The sequence below is a fragment of the Spermophilus citellus genome (assembly GCF_964194105.1).
Source record: "Spermophilus citellus genome assembly, chromosome: 8".
Classification (NCBI taxonomy): Eukaryota; Metazoa; Chordata; class Mammalia; order Rodentia; family Sciuridae; genus Spermophilus; species Spermophilus citellus.
The window spans coordinates 1,672,438-1,687,855 of record NC_138189.1 but is presented as its reverse complement, the minus strand read 5'-3'; the positions used below and the strand labels follow the sequence as shown (position 1 = coordinate 1,687,855).

General features: G+C 55.5%; 1 protein-coding gene across 7 annotated transcripts in view; it reads left to right on the top strand.

The window, feature by feature from the left end:
* ZFYVE28 (zinc finger FYVE-type containing 28) overlaps positions 1 to 15,418 on the top strand; it is a 140,972-nt gene that overhangs the window by 97,864 nt on the left and 27,690 nt on the right. For 6 of the 7 annotated variants that reach the window (XR_014023299.1, XM_081304200.1, XM_081304202.1 and 3 more), the window contains one exon: positions 3,081 to 4,397. Coding sequence is in view for 6 of the 7 variants with exons in the window: in XM_081304200.1 (XP_081160326.1) it covers positions 3,081 to 4,397 (1,317 nt within the window). In the remaining variant the exon portion in view is untranslated. Of the gene's footprint in view, positions 1 to 3,080; positions 4,398 to 7,143; positions 8,000 to 15,418 lie in introns of those variants that run through there. The other variant, XM_081304204.1, reaches the window with a different exon arrangement.

The following is a 15,418-nucleotide window of genomic DNA, read 5'->3' as shown; positions in this document are numbered from 1 at the left end:
ACTGTACAGTTTGAAATACTATTTTTTATCAAGTTTTATAAAGATGCAGAATTTTGTTTTATTTGTTTTTTTTAAGCTATGTTGTTAGCACACAGAACACTTCATTGTTGTTTTTTGGGGGAAGGAGCATATGTCACTAGTAGAATGTCTCCAAAGCTGGATTGCTGTGGGGGAAGACACCTTTCCCTTCTAGTTTTGAGAGACTTCCTCTTTGTTCCTAAGAGGAAGGGATTCCCTGATGTTGGCACACACAGCCACCTCGGCACAAATGCCTTGTGTTATGGAGAAACTCAGACTCATCTGTATGTCCTCCTGTCCCTCTCTGCCATCGGCATAGACTTAACTCCCTAAACCTGTTGGGACCCGATTCCCAGCAATGGGTTTCACCAGTGTGGGGGGCAACCTGGACTTTCCAGTGACGTCATTGAGATGGTGTCCCTCAGAAGAGCAGCAGTCCCTTTTCTAGATTGTGGATCTTCACATTAATAATTCTTGCCATTTTCCTTTCATTTCCTGAAAGTCAGGGTCGGCTTGTGAAAAGTTGTTAAACAACATGCTAAATGTGAAAGGTCAACCCTCACTCTAAACTTCTATTCAGAGCATCAAATGAAGACTTCATGGGGTTTTATAGTAGCTTTCTGATTTTGGTAGTCCATTCAAGAAGGGAGTTTGAAAGTTGTTGTATACTGTTAACGATTGTCTGCCCATGTCCTGCCTGAAATACCATGATTGTTTATGAAAAGTATCTTTAATAAAGCTGGATACAGTTTGAAAAAAAAAAAAGAACAATATATGTTAAGAACATTGAATTCATTATTCAAAACCCTTCTGTAAGTGAAATCCTCTAGAAGTCCCCTCATTTAGGACAACATGCACCACACCCCAGGAGCCTTGTCTTTGTTTTCTAAATAAGCTCAGCAGTGTCCCCTGTCTCCTGGGTGAGACTCTCCTGGGGTTCCCAGCCTCCCACTGTGTCACTGCAGGCTGGGCACTTCCAGGCTGCTCACCTGCCAGCAGGTCTCCCAAAACACGGCTTGTCACAGGGACTTCTTCATCTCTGGATCTACCCCAGCCACATGCAAAATCATATAAATATGGGCAGCAAAACAGCTTTTAGAGCTATTTTTTTAAAGTATTTTTTACTTGTAGATGGACACAATACTTTTATTTTTATTTATTTTTATGTGGTTCTGAGGATGGAACCCAGTGCCTCACACATACTAGACAATGCTCTACCACTGAGCCACCACCCCAGCCCCAGCTTTTAAGCTTTTTAGAGCTTTTAGAGGATATCAAGGAGAACATCTTTGTGGCCCCAGATTAGGCAAAGATTTCTTTTCTTTTCTTTTTTCTTTTTTTACCAGAGATTTAACCCAGGGGTGCTTAACCACTGAGCCACATCGCCAGACCTTTTTAAATGTTTTATTTGAAGACAGGGTCTTACTAAGTTACTTAGGGCCTTGCTAAGTTGCTGAGGCTGGTCTTTAAACTTGCAATCAATCCTCCTGCTCCAGCCTCCCGAGCCATTGGGGTTGCAAACATGTGCTAACATGTGCCTGTTTCTTAAATAGGACCCTAACGTACTAACCATAAAAAAAAAGTGACATTTCCTTTTATTAAAATTAAAACCTCCGGTTTACCAAAAGACACTATGAAGAGAATGAGAAGACAAGCTACAGAGTTGAAGAATATATCCAATAACAACTCATAAGGTCTCCAATCCATCAATAAGGAAGTCAGCCCAATAAAAATGGGTAAAAGACTTGAACAGGCACTTCCCACAGAGGATATCTAAGGGATGGCACGTGTGTCAACAGTGCTCAGCCTCATGAGCCAGGTTGAGGTCTGCGATAAGGTGTATTGTGCACTCCCCGGAGAGGATCCATTAAAAGTATCAAGAGTCCTGAGGGCCTGCCGGGCAGAGCTCTGTGTCCCAGATGCTCACCCAAACTGTGGTCCAGGCGTCCCCTCCTGTGTGGAGGAGGGGAGTGCACACGCAAGTTCCCCAAGAGAGGGGGTCGGCCGCAGAGGCCGTGGCAGCCCGAACACCGACACAGGGAGGTAAACAGAGCAGAGACCCTGGAGCCTTGGGAGCGGGTGGATGCAGCCCGGTGGTGGAGGCCTGCCCAGCATGTGGAAGACCCTGGGTCCCATCCCCAGCACCAATCTTCAAAAAAAAAGAGAGGGTCTGAGTGTCCACAGCAAGGTGCCTCGTGGTGTGGCCTCCCTTCAGAGAGCTGCCGTATCTAGCAGGGGACCAAAGGCATGGCCCCAGCTAACGTGGGTGTCACACTAACTACAAATACCTTTATAGTGAGTGTGAAGGGGTGACTGCGAGGGCCTGGGGTCTTGGTTGGTGTTTTACTTCTGGTCTGAATGCCCTTCTCTTGGCGTGGTGGTCAGTCGGCTCCTGAACTGGACCCCCTGAGCCCCGTGGCGTTCCTTGCCCACTGGGCCCGTCAGTGGGGGCTCAACTCAGGTGTGGCCTGGACTTCTCCAGTAGGAAATGACGGGCACCAGCCTGCAGGCCCTGCTCCAAGCTCACCCTTCACTGCCACCAGGGTGACCGCAGCTCCCGGTGCCAGCTTCAGTGCCCCTTCCTCCAGGAAGCCCTCCTCCCTCCCCTCCTGTTGTCATCACTGTGATCCAGTCACTGCAAGATGGTTGTTCACTGTCTGCTGCACACAACTGAGGCCCCACGAGGGCAGGGACACACTCGCTGCTCCCCGCCTACCTCAGCACCCAGAGCCTGGCACGTGGTTGGAGCTGGGTGATTCGTGTTCAACAAAAGGGTGAAAATCTACATATGAGCCCACATATTCTTTCACTCCTTGAGGATTGTATTAACGCAGTCAACACATTCCTAAGAATCAGGGCTTTCTTGTTGCAGTGAGAGGTCTCAGAGCCAGCGTGGGCGCTCCTGGGCTGAGGCATGGAGGAGAGCCTGGGCGGTTCCCTTGGGTGTCCTGGACTCCGCTGCCAGCTGGGCTGCCTGGTCTCCTTCTGCGGGGCCTGCGTCCCTGCTTGGCGGAGGACTCTGCTGTGGAGGGCCTCAGGCCTGTTTTCTTCTTTCCCCGCAGGGATTTGCTGCAGGCGCTGACGGAGGAGGAGCTGCATACCCTGGAGCGGAGCCTCTGCGTCTGCCAGGACGTGGAGCTCCCCATCCGGGCAGACATCCCGGTGCCCACTGCCCTGGCACCTGCCTTTCCCGCATCCCTTCCCCCTGAGGAGCAGCTCTCAGCCGAGGCCAGGAACCCAGAGGCAGAGCTGGCCTGCTCCATGCAGTACGATGACCAGGAGCTGGAGGAGCTCAGCCGCATGGTCCACCGGGCTGGGGACGAGATGTCATCTCTGCTCTCGCCACCCAGTGCCTGCCAGTCCCCGGCACACAGGCCAGGGGCAGAGGGCAGCCCCCGAGGGGAGGCTTCTCCAGGCAGAGTGCGGCTGAAGTCGGGCACTGACGAGGAGGAGCGGGTGTTCTTCATGGATGACGTGGAGGCAGTGGAGGCCCCTGCCAGGCTGGAGTCGCCAGGTGCTCCGTTTGGGTGGGCAGACAGTGCTGGGACCGGCCCCCAGGAGAGCCGGCAGGGCGGGCAGAGCGAGGAGGAGGGGGTCAGCAAACCTGCTGTGGTGAAGGGGGAGGACTGGAGCAATAACAACAATGAGGGTGACCACAGGAGGCTAGCCGTCCTGCCCGGCTCAACCTGCAGCTGCCTGGACTCGCAGCTGTCCCTGGATGGCTGGGAGGTGAGTGCAGATGACGCCGAGACGGCTGAGATGATCGCCCACCGGACGGGGGGCATGAAGCTCTCGGCCACTGTCATCTTCAACCCCAAGTCACCCTCCTCCCTGGACTCTGCAGTGGCCACCCAGGAAGCCCCAGGCCACGGCCTTTCCCCACTGGAGCCCGGGGCCCAGGGGACTGGGGGAAGCTCCCACAAACTCAGCGCTGCGGCCACCAGCTGCCTCCTCCATTCCTGCGTGTGCTGTGGGAGCTGCGGGGACGGTCGGGAGGATGCGGTGGAGCACCTGCGGGAGAAGTGTGGCCCAGGGAGCGTCATCAGTGCCTCGCACCCTGCCACAGGCTTGGCCAAGGCCAGCGACAAGGGCCCCGAGGGACTGGACGAGGCCCTGCCTGCCCCTGAAGCCACCCTGCCAGTGGAAGACACCTCCGACAGACAGGGGGGCAAGGCTTCGGCTTCTAGCAAGTGCCTGGCACACACCTCCGGCCCCCAGGAGGACACGGCAAGTAGGCCGCACACAGAGGGCCAGGCCACGGGCCTGCAGGAGGAGCCGGAGGCCAGGGAGCGGGATCCTGGGAAGCCCTCTGCGCCCGGGAGGGAGAGTCCGCCAGCAGATGGGACCCAAGCCCAACCCCAGCACCGGCCAGGCTCCAGGTAAGGGCTGGCTCTGTTCCAGGACCAGACGGTCCTCTGTATTGGGAGCACGACTTGTGCCCGATTCTCAGAACCTCAGAGCGATTCCCACCAGAGACTGGAGACCACCAGCAGGAGCTGGCCCAGGCCCAGGTGTGTGGCTGTGTAGGAGGGGCCCGGAGTAGCTGGCCCTGAGGCACCCACAGGATGCTAATCAGCCAGGGTGACACCCCGGCCTGACCTTGATGTTCCTGGTGGCTTTCAGGTGATATGGGCACAGTGCCAAGCCCTGGATCCACTCTCTTTTGCTGCAGGGCCAATCTCGACCCTGGTGTGACGCATGAGTAGGTGGACTGGGCAGTGGTGAGTGCTGGGGCATTCATGGCCTGCCCACTGCCACTGGCCATGGCTGGTGACACTGTCCACCTCTCTTTGCTGACCAAATGGGAACATTCTCAGGGCTCCAGCCTGCTGGGTTTGCTTGCAGGCCTCTGGAGGGGAGGTTGCGCTCTCCCCTCCCCTCCCTGCGGGGCGGGCGCTGGTGGCCCTGGCTGGACTGGGGTCTGTGGGATCCTGGCAATGCCCATTCCTCAGACCTGAGGCTCTGCTTCCCTGGCCTCTTCCCCAGGTCTGTCCTGAGCACAGCAAGTTCTAGAGCAACCCTGGGGCAAGGTCATGCCCTGCTTCTCTGGAGTGTTGGGAGGTGCAGGCACAGCTGGGTGGCACTGCCTCAGGACAGGGGGGCTGTCCTGGGGGCCACCAGGCAAGTGGGCAGAGGAGGCAAGGAGAGGAAGGGCTCTGCTGGAGGCTGGGAGGACAGCAAAGGGCCCACAGCAGGATGGGGCCAGATGAGGGCCAGGGTGGGGAGCAGCCTGTGTGAGAGGCAGGCAGGCAGGTCTTGGGGAGGGTCCCCACACCAGGGGGATGGTTTGGGACCAAGGTAAGGAAGCTTCTTCCTGGCTGTACACAGTACTCTCCCCCACGCTGTGTGTGAGAGCTGGCCACCGCCACCGCCGTGGGGCTGGGCCAGGTTCTGGGCAGCTGTAGCTGCGTCTGCGTGACCCCAGCCCCTGGACCCTCTGGTCTCTCCCTGCAGACTGCCCACTCTGGGCATCATCAGTGGAGTCATAGTGGTGTTAAGGTTTGCCTGCGTTGCAGCCCAAACTGTTGGCTCCTTTTCATGGCTGAGTAGTGTCCTCTACCAGGAAGGCCACCTTCGCTTCCCCAGTCACAGTGCAAGGCGCTAGTGCTGCTGCCCTGAGAGTCGTGTGGCGTCTTTGCTCCCTGGGGACCCCTCTGAGGGTGGAGTGGTGGGTCATGTGGTGACTGTATGCTGAACTGTTTGGAAAACTGTGACTGCTCCCAACGCGGCTGCGGTTTACACACTCACTGCCAGTGTGCGAGGGTTCCCGTTTCCCATGCCCTCGCCAGCACTTGTTACTGTCTGTTTAAGGATTTTTTTTGTCCTTAGGGCATGACCCATTAGACTTATCCAGTCGCCTGATTGCTTTAAAGTCACCTGGAGTTACTCCTGTCTTTGAGGGTGTGCCACTGATGGTGCTCACAGCAGGTGACTTCATGTAGCACTGGGGATGCCTGTATTCATTCACTTCTTTTTTGGGGTTCTGGGATCAAACCCAGGGCCTTGCTCACACGAGGCAAGCACTCTGCCAATCAGCTACACCCCAGCCCTTTGTTTTGAAGCAGGGTCTTGCTGCGTTGTTGAGGCTGGCCTTCAACTTGGGATCTTCCTGACTCAGCCTCCCATGCAGCTAGGACTACAGGTGTGTGCCACTATGCCCAGCTTAGATCGCCAATTGTATTGAGTTCAGCTTTATAATTATGTGAAATAACATACGGTCCTCAGACAAATCTCCAAAATAAGATGAAGAGAAGTCTGTCAGAAGGGACTTTATTCTCCCATGAGCCTAAAGGTTATAAGTTCTCACAGTTTATTTTTCAATATTCGGAAACACAGTGGAAGGTGGCGGTGAGGTGCAGATGGGTTCGCGCGCTCCTGCTGATTGGCAAAGCGCCTCCCACGCCCAGCACTGCCACCTGTCCCTGCTCCTGACTCTCCGCTCCAAGTACTCTGTACAAGTCCTGCTTCCTCTGTAGCTGAGCGGCCCTCTCGGTGGCTGGGTCAGTGGGCACTCATTGGGGCCTGGTACCCACCATGACTTGTGACCAGGCCTTTGCCTCAGGATGGTGGGAGGGCCGTAATGGGGCCTGGCACTCTGCTGGTTTTGAAAGGCCTTTTTGAGGGGTGGCCACATTAGTGGGACGACTTGACTTCATGGCTTTTCCCCAGGTGGGCAAAGTGCTCATCCACATGGTTGAGTGGAGCCACGGGAGAAGAGGGCTTTTGGTTTTGGACCTGTCCTTTGCTGTTTGTCTGGGTGACAGCTAGTGGACACCTCCATCAGACTGTGCTTGCCCATGGCTGCTCACATCCAGATCCTGGCCTGTTCAGCTCAGTACATGTTCTAAAGCTCAGCCATGGAAAGGAGAGAAAATCCACGGGTGGCTCAGCAGGTGTCCTGCCTTCCCAAAGCAGTTCCCAAAGTGCAGAGGGTCTGAGGACAAAGCACAGGGGAGGTGGCGAGGTGGTCAGGACAGCTTTGCATTGGGCTCGGGGCCTTGGTCAGCAGGGCCCCGAGCCCAGCGCTGTGTTGGAGGGAGCTGGTAATCAGGCTGGCCAGGCTGGCATCCACAGCAGGACTGCACAGGGGTCATTCACTCACTCACCATTTCCACATGCTCTCAGGGGCTGAGCCAGCATGGAGACCCACGGAGGAGCTGGATGGACGTGGCCTGTCTTCACCCAACATGGGGCTGACAAGCTGTGGGCAAAAAGACCTGAGCAACCAGTTGTGCACAGGCAGAGACCACTGGAAGGCAAACAGGAGGCCGTGGGGCCGACTGTGGGGCCAGCTGGTGTAGCCTCGCAGGCCCTGGTGTGGTCCCCAACCTGTTCTCCCCGCCATTCCTGTGGCTGCCTCAGCTCAGTGACTGGAATGGCTGATGGCTTCTACCTCTGCCTGCATCTCGGCAGGTCCCACTGCAGTCCACATTTGGCCCTGGAGCCCAATTGTCCAGCAGGGGCCCCTGCAACCCCTGTGGTGTGTGGCAGGAAAGCTGAGACGGGGCAACAGTCAGGCCCTGCCCTCACGGGCTTCTGGTGCCATGCCTGAGCCTGGATTTCGTGTGCTACAGATGAAGACGAAGGAGGTGCGTGGAGCTGGGGCACAGGACCTACCTGCAAGGCCAGATGCCCCGGGCCCTAGGACTGTGGGTTCTGGTCAGGTAGAAGACAGCGTCCAGGTGGAAGGACAGGGCTGTCCAGCTAGGAGGACCAACATAGCCCAGAGACAGACCGCTGGAGCCTGGGAGTGAGGGCCCAGGCGGGAGAAGCTCAGGCGTTCCCCATAGCTTCAGCTAGACCCCAGGGAGGCAGGACGTTGTCCTGTGGACACTGCTGCGTTGGCCCTGCTGAGGAAATGTCCTTCAGCTCTGGGCTTCTTCCCTGCCTTTTCAGTGGTCACAGATGAACCCGTTTTAGAAATGCTGACCTTTTTTTGAATGCTTATCCCCCAGCATAGCCTCACCCTTGGCCCAGAGCATTCCTGAAGCCCACCCTGCCAGCTCCTGGCCGATGACTCCTGCCATCTCCTGCCCTCTCTGTGGACATGCAGAACTGTGTTCTATCAAAATAACACTGGCTCCGCTCCTCTGTTTTTCTGACTATAAATGTGGTCCTTGTTCATTGTAGAAACTTTGAAAAATGTAAAAAAGAAATTTAAAAAATCATCCCATCTTATGTGCAAGTTGGTTGTATTATTTTTTTCACCGAAAATAACATTCTGATGGCTTCTCCACAGGTTCTATGAAAGCACAGCTGCAGTGGACTGTCACTAGGTCACCAAGCACACACTGATTGACTCCTGTGTCCACCTTTTCTTCTCTGTTAAATTGCCCTGGGAGGGCTTGGTTCTTCAGACCCCACCCTTGGCAGATGATTATCACGGCAAGGTGCAGAGCATTCCCGAAGACTCTCATCCCAACACAGTGGTGTGTGCTTGGGGTCAGCACCGACCCACCTTGCTGCCCGGCTCAGTGGGCCAAAAGTACGTTTGTTTTTCTCTGTTGGCTGGTGGCCTGGGCACTTGTGCCTTCTGGGAGTGACCGTCTGCCTCCCTTGCTGGCCTTCAGCTGGGACTCGGTGTTTCCCTCGCTGAACTGGAGTCCCCTCTCTGCTATGCTTGCAGTGGACAGTGTCCTCCAGTGTGCTTTTTGTGGAGCTAGGGATTGATATAAGGGCTTTGCTTGAGCCAGGCAACCGTAGCCACTGAGCCACACCCTGGGCCCCGTTCTCCAAGGTATTACTACCTGTGGCCCTGTATTGAGGTCCCTGTGGTCCTGTATTGAGGTCCCTGTGGTCATGTTTAAAGGTCTCTGTGCTCCTGTTTTTGGTCCCTGTGGTCCTGTTTTAAGGTCCCTCTGGTCCTGTTTAGAGGTCCCTGTGGTCCTGTTTTGAGGTCTCTGTGGTCCTGTTTTGAGGTCTCTGTGGTCCTGTTTTGAGGTCTCTGTGGACCTGTTTTGAGGTCTCTGTGGTCCTGTTTTGAGGTCTCTGTGGTCCTGTTTTGAGGTCCCTGTGGTTTTGTTTTGAGGTCCCTGTGGTCCTGTTTTGAGGTCCCTGTGGTCCTGTTTTGAGGTCTCTGTGGTCCTGTGTTGAGGTCTCTGTGGTCCTGTTTTGAGGTCCCTGTGGTCTTGTGTTGAGGTCCCTGTGGTCCTGTTTTGAGGTCTCTGTGGTCCTGTTTTGAGGTCCCTGTGGTCCTGTTTTGAGGTCTCTGTGGTCCTGTTTTGAGATCCCTGTGGTCCTGTGTTCAGGTCCCTGTGGTTCTGTGTTGAGGTCTCTTTGTCCTGTTTTGAGGTCCCTGTGGTCCTGTTTTGAGGTCCCTGTGGTCCTGTTTTGAGGTCTCTGTGGTCCTGTTTTGAGGTCCCTGTGGTCCTGTGTTGAGGTCCCTGTGGTCCTGTGTTGAGGTCCCTGTGGTCCTGTGTTGAGGTCTCTTTGTCCTGTTTTGAGGTCCCTGTGGTCCTGTTTTGAGGTCCCTGTGGTCCTGTTTTGAGGTCCCTGTGGTTCTGTTTTGAGGTCCCTGTGGTCCTGTTTTGAGGTCCCTGTGGTCCTGTTTTGAGGTCCCTGTGGTTCTGTGTTGAGGTCCCTGTGGTCCTGTTTTGAGGTCCCTGTGGTCCTGTTTTGAGGTCTCTGTGGTCCTGTGTTGAGGTCCCTGTGGTCCTGTTTTGAGGTCCCTGTGGTCCTGTTTTGAGGTCCCTGTGGTCCTGTGTTGAGGTCCCTGTGGTCCTGTGTTGAGGTCTCTGTGGTCCTGTTTTGAGGTCCCTGTGGTCCTGTTTTGAGGTCCCTGTGGTCCTGTTTTGAGGTCCCTGTGGTTCTGTTTTGAGGTCCCTGTGGTCCTGTTTTGAGGTCCCTGTGGTCCTGTTTTGAGGTCCCTGTGGTTCTGTGTTGAGGTCCCTATGGTCCTGTTTTGAGGTCCCTGTGGTCCTGTGTTGAGGTCCCTGTGGTCCTGTTTTGAGGTCTCTGTGGTCCTGTTGTGAGGTCCCTGTGGTTCTGTGTTGAGGTCCCTGTGGTCCTGTTTTGAGGTCCCTGTGGTTCTGTGTTGAGGTCTCTGTGGTCCTGTTTTGAGGTCTCTGTGGTCCTGTTTTGAGGTCCCTGTGGTTCTGTTTTGAGGTCCCTGTGGTCCTGTTTTGAGGTCCCTGTGGTCCTGTTTTGAGGTCTCTGTGGTCCTGTTTAGAGGTCCCTGTGGTTCTGTTGTGAGGTCCCTGTGGTCCTGTTTTGAGGTCCCTGTGGTCCTGTGTTCAGGTCTCTGTGGTCCTGTTTTGAGGTCCCTGTGGTCCTGTTTTGAGGTCCCTGTGGTTCTGTTTTGAGGTCCCTGTGGTCCTGTTTTGAGGTCCCTGTGGTCCTGTGTTGAGGTCTCTGTGGTCCTGTGTTGAGGTCCCTGTGGTCCTGTTTTGAGGTCCCTGTGGTCCTGTGTTGAGGTCTCTGTGGTCCTGTTTTGAGGTCTCTGTGGTCCTGTTTTGAGGTCCCTGTGGTTCTGTTTTGAGGTCCCTGTGGTCCTGTTTTGAGGTCCCTGTGGTCCTGTTTTGAGGTCTCTGTGGTCCTGTTTAGAGGTCCCTGTGGTTCTGTTGTGAGGTCCCTGTGGTCCTGTTTTGAGGTCCCTGTGGTCCTGTGTTGAGGTCTCTGTGGTCCTGTTTTGAGGTCCCTGTGGTCCTGTTTTGAGGTCCCTGTGGTCCTGTTTTGAGGTCCCTGTGGTCCTGTGTTGAGGTCCCTGTGGTCCTGTTTTGAGGTCCCTGTGGTCCTGTTTTGAGGTCCCTGTGGTCCTGTGTTGAGGTCCCTGTGGTTCTGTGTTGAGGTCTCTTTGTCCTGTTTTGAGGTCCCTGTGGTCCTGTTTTGAGGTCCCTGTGGTCCTGTTTTGAGGTCTCTGTGGTCCTGTTTTGAGGTCCCTGTGGTCCTGTGTTGAGGTCCCTGTGGTCCTGTGTTCAGGTCCCTGTGGTCCTGTGTTGAGGTCTCTTTGTCCTGTTTTGAGGTCCCTGTGGTCCTGTTTTGAGGTCCCTGTGGTCCTGTTTTGAGGTCCCTGTGGTTCTGTTTTGAGGTCCCCGTGGTCCTGTTTTGAGGTCCCTGTGGTCCTGTTTTGAGGTCCCTGTGGTTCTGTGTTGAGGTCCCTGTGGTCCTGTTTTGAGGTCCCTGTGGTCCTGTTTTGAGGTCTCTGTGGTCCTGTGTTGAGGTCCCTGTGGTCCTGTTTTGAGGTCCCTGTGGTCCTGTTTTGAGGTCCCTGTGGTCCTGTGTTGAGGTCTCTGTGGTCCTGTGTTGAGGTCCCTGTGGTCCTGTTTTGAGGTCCCTGTGGTCCTGTGTTGAGGTCCCTGTGGTCCTGTGTTGAGGTCCCTGTGGTCCTGTGTTGAGGTCTCTGTGGTCCTGTTTTGAGGTCCCTGTGGTCCTGTTTTGAGGTCCCTGTGGTCCTGTTTTGAGGTCCCTGTGGTTCTGTTTTGAGGTCCCTGTGGTCCTGTTTTGAGGTCCCTGTGGTCCTGTTTTGAGGTCCCTGTGGTTCTGTGTTGAGGTCCCTATGGTCCTGTTTTGAGGTCCCTGTGGTCCTGTTTTGAGGTCCCTGTGGTCCTGTTTTGAGGTCCCTGTGGTTCTGTGTTGAGGTCCCTGTGGTCCTGTTTTGAGGTCCCTGTGGTCCTGTTTTGAGGTCCCTGTGGTTCTGTGTTGAGGTCCCTGTGGTCCTGTTTTGAGGTCCCTGTGGTCCTGTTTTGAGGTCCCTGTGGTCCTGTGTTGAGGTCTCTGTGGTCCTGTGTTGAGGTCCCTGTGGTCCTGTGTTGAGGTTTCTGTGGTCCTGTGTTGAGGTCCCTGTGGTCCTGTGTTGAGGTCTCTGTGGTCCTGTTTTGAGGTCCCTGTGGTCCTGTGTTGAGGTCCCTGTGGTCCTGTGTTGAGGTCCCTGTGGTCCTGTGTTGAGGTCCCTGTGGTCCTGTGTTGAGGTCCCTGTGGTCCTGTGTTGAGGTCCCTGTGGTCCTGTGTTGAGGTCCCTGTGGTCCTGTGTTGAGGTCCCTGTGGTCCTGTGTTGAGGTCCCTGTGGTCCTGTTTTGAGGTCTCTGTGGTCCTGTTTTGAGGTCTCTGTGGTCCTGTTTTCAGGTCCCTGTGGTCCTGTGTTGAGGTCCCTGTGGTCCTGTGTTGAGGTCTCTGTGGTCCTGTGTTGAGGTCCCTGGGGTTCTGTGTTGAGGTCCCTGGGGTCCTGTGTTGAGGTCCCTGTGGTCCTGTGTTGAGGTCCCTGGGGTCCTGTGTTGAGGTCCCTGGGGTCCTGTGTTGAGGTCCCTGTGGTTCTGTTTTGAGGTCCCTGTGGTCCTGTTTTGAGGTCCCTGTGGTTCTGTTTTGAGGTCCCTGTGGTCCTGTGTTGAGGTCCCTGTGGTCCTGTGTTGAGGTCCCTGTGGTTCTGTTTTGAGGTCCCTGTGGTCCTGTGTTGAGGTCCCTGTGGTCCTGTGTTGAGGTCCCTGTGGTCCTGTTTTGAGGTCCCTGTGGTCCTGTTTTGAGGTCCCTGTGGTCCTGTGTTGAGGTCCCTGTGGTCCTGTGTTGAGGTCCCTGTGGTCCTGTTTTGAGGTCCCTGTGGTCCTGTGTTGAGGTCTCTGTGGTCCTGTGTTGAGGTCTCTGTGGTCCTGTGTTGAGGTCCCTGTGGTCCTGTGTTGAGGTCTCTGTGGTCCTGTGTTGAGGTCTCTGTGGTCCTGTTTTGAGGTCTCTGTGGTCCTGTTTTGAGGTCTCTGTGGTCCTGTTTTGAGGTCTCTGTGGTCCTGTTTTGAGGTCCCTGTGGTCCTGTGTTGAGGTCCCTGTGGTCCTGTTTTGAGGTCCCTGTGGTCCTGTGTTGAGGTCTCTGTGGTCCTGTTTTGAGGTCCCTGTGGTCCTGTGTTGAGGTCCCTGTGGTCCTGTTTTGAGGTCCCTGTGGTCCTGTTTTGAGGTCCCTGTGGTCCTGTTTTGAGGTCCCTGTGGTCCTGTTTTGAGGTCTCTGTGGTCCTGTTTTGAGGTCTCTGTGGTCCTGTTTTGAGGTCCCTGTGGTCCTGTTTTGAGGTCCCTGTGGTCCTGTTTTGAGGTCCCTGTGGTCCTGTTTTGAGGTCCCTGTGGTCCTGTTTTGAGGTCCCTGTGGTCCTGTTTTGAGGTCCCTGTGGTCCTGTGTTGAGGTCCCTGTGGTCCTGTGTTGAGGTCCCTGTGGTCCTGTGTTGAGGTCTCTGTGGTCCTGTGTTGAGGTCCCTGTGGTTCTGTTTTGAGGTCCCTGTGGTCCTGTGTTGAGGTCCCTGTGGTCGTGTGTTGAGGTTCCTGTGGTCCTGTTTTTAGGTCCCTGTGGTCCTGTGTTGAGGTCCCTGTGGTCCTGTGTTGAGGTCCCTGTGGTCCTGTGTTGAGGTCCCTGTGGTCCTGTGTTGAGGTCCCTGTGGTCCTGTGTTGAGGTCCCTGTGGTCCTGTGTTGAGGTCCCTGTGGTCCTGTGTTGAGGTCCCTGTGGTCCTGTGTTGAGGTCCCTGTGGTCCTGTGTTGAGGTCCCTGTGGTCCTGTGTTGAGGTCCCTGTGGTCCTGTGTTGAGGTCCCTGTGGTCCTGTGTTGAGGTCCCTGTGGTCCTGTGTTGAGGTCCCTGTGGTCCTGTGTTGAGGTCCCCTGTGGTCCTGTGTTGAGGTCCCTGTGGTCCTGTGTTGAGGTCCCTGTGGTCCTGTGTTGAGGTCCCTGTGGTCCTGTGTTGAGGTCCCTGTGGTCCTGTGTTGAGGTCTCTGTGGTCCTGTTTTGAGGTCCCTGTGGTCCTGTTTTGAGGTCCCTGTGGTCCTGTGTTGAGGTCCCTGTGGTCCTGTGTTGAGGTCCCTGTGGTCCTGTGTTGAGGTCCCTGTGGTCCTGTGTTGAGGTCCCTGTGGTCCTGTGTTGAGGTCCCTGTGGTCCTGTGTTGAGGTCCCTGTGGTCCTGTGTTGAGGTCCCTGTGGTCCTGTGTTGAGGTCCCTGTTGTCCTTTTTTGAGGTCTCTGTGGTCCTGTGTTGAGGTCCCTGTGGTCCTGTGTTGAGGTTTCTGTGGTCCTGTGTTGAGGTCCCTGTTGTCCTTTTTTGAGGTCTCTGTGGTCCTGTGTTGAGGTCCCTGTGGTCCTGTGTTGAGGTTTCTGTGGTCCTGTGTTGAGGTCCCTGTGGTCCTGTGTTGAGGTCTCTGTGGTCCTGTGTTGAGGTCCCTGTGGTCCTGTGTTGAGGTCCCTGTGGTCCTGTGTTGAGGTCCCTGTGGTCCTGTTTTGAGGTCCCTGTGGTCCTGTTTTGAGGTCTCTGTGGTCCTGTTTTCAGGTCCCTGTGGTCCTGTGTTGAGGTCCCTGTGGTCCTGTGTTGAGGTCCCTGTGGTCCTGTGTTGAGGTCCCTGTGGTCCTGTGTTGAGGTCCCTGTGGTCCTGTGTTGAGGTCCCTGTGGTCCTGTTTTGAGGTCTCTGTGGTCCTGTTTTGAGGTCTCTGTGGTCCTGTTTTCAGGTCCCTGTGGTCCTGTGTTGAGGTCCCTGTGGTCCTGTTTTGAGGTCCCTGTGGTCCTGTTTTGAGGTCTCTGTGGTCCTGTTTTCAGGTCCCTGTGGTCCTGTGTTGAGGTCCCTGTGGTCCTGTTTTGAGGTCCCTGTGGTCCTGTTTTGAGGTCCCTGTGGTCCTGTTTTCAGGTCCCTGTGGTCCTGTGTTGAGGTCCCTGTGGTCCTGTTTTGAGGTCCCTGTGGTCCTGTGTTGAGGTTTCTGTGGTCCTGTTTTGAGGTCCCTGTGGTCCTGTGTTGAGGTCTCTGTGGTCCTGTGTTGAGGTCCCTGTGGTCCTGTGTTGAGGTTTCTGTGGTCCTGTGTTGAGGTCCCTGTGGTCCTGTGTTGAGGTCCCTGTGGTCCTGTTTTCAGGTCCCTGTGGTCCTGTGTTGAGGTCTCTGTGGTCCTGTTTTGAGGTCCCTGTGGTCCTGTGTTGAGGTCTCTGTGGTACTGTTTTGAGGTCCCTGTGGTCCTGTTTTGAGGTCTCTGTGGTCCTGTGTTGAGGTCCCTGTGGTCCTGTGTTGAGGTCCCTGTGGTCCTGTTTTGAGGTCCCTGTGGTCCTGTGTTGAGGTCTCTGTGGTCCTGTTTTGAGGTCCCTGTGGTCCTGTGTTGAGGTCCCTGTGGTCCTGTGTTGAGGTCCCTGTGGTCCTGTGTTGAGGTCCCTGTGGTCCTGTGTTGAGGTCCCTGTGGTCCTGTGTTGAGGTCCCTGTGGTCCTGTGTTGAGGTCCCTGTGGTCCTGTGTTGAGGTCCCTGTGGTCCTGTGTTGAGGTCTCTGTGGTCCTGTTTTGAGGTCTCTGTGGTCCTGTTTTCAGGTCCCTGTGGTCCTGTGTTGAGGTCCCTGTGGTCCTGTGTTGAGGTCTCTGTGGTCCTGTGTTGAGGTCCCTGTGGTCCTGTGTTGAGGTCCCTGTGGTCCTGTGTTGAGGTCCCTGTGGTCGTGTGTTGAGGTTCCTGTGGTCCTGTTTTTAGGTCCCTGTGGTCCTGTG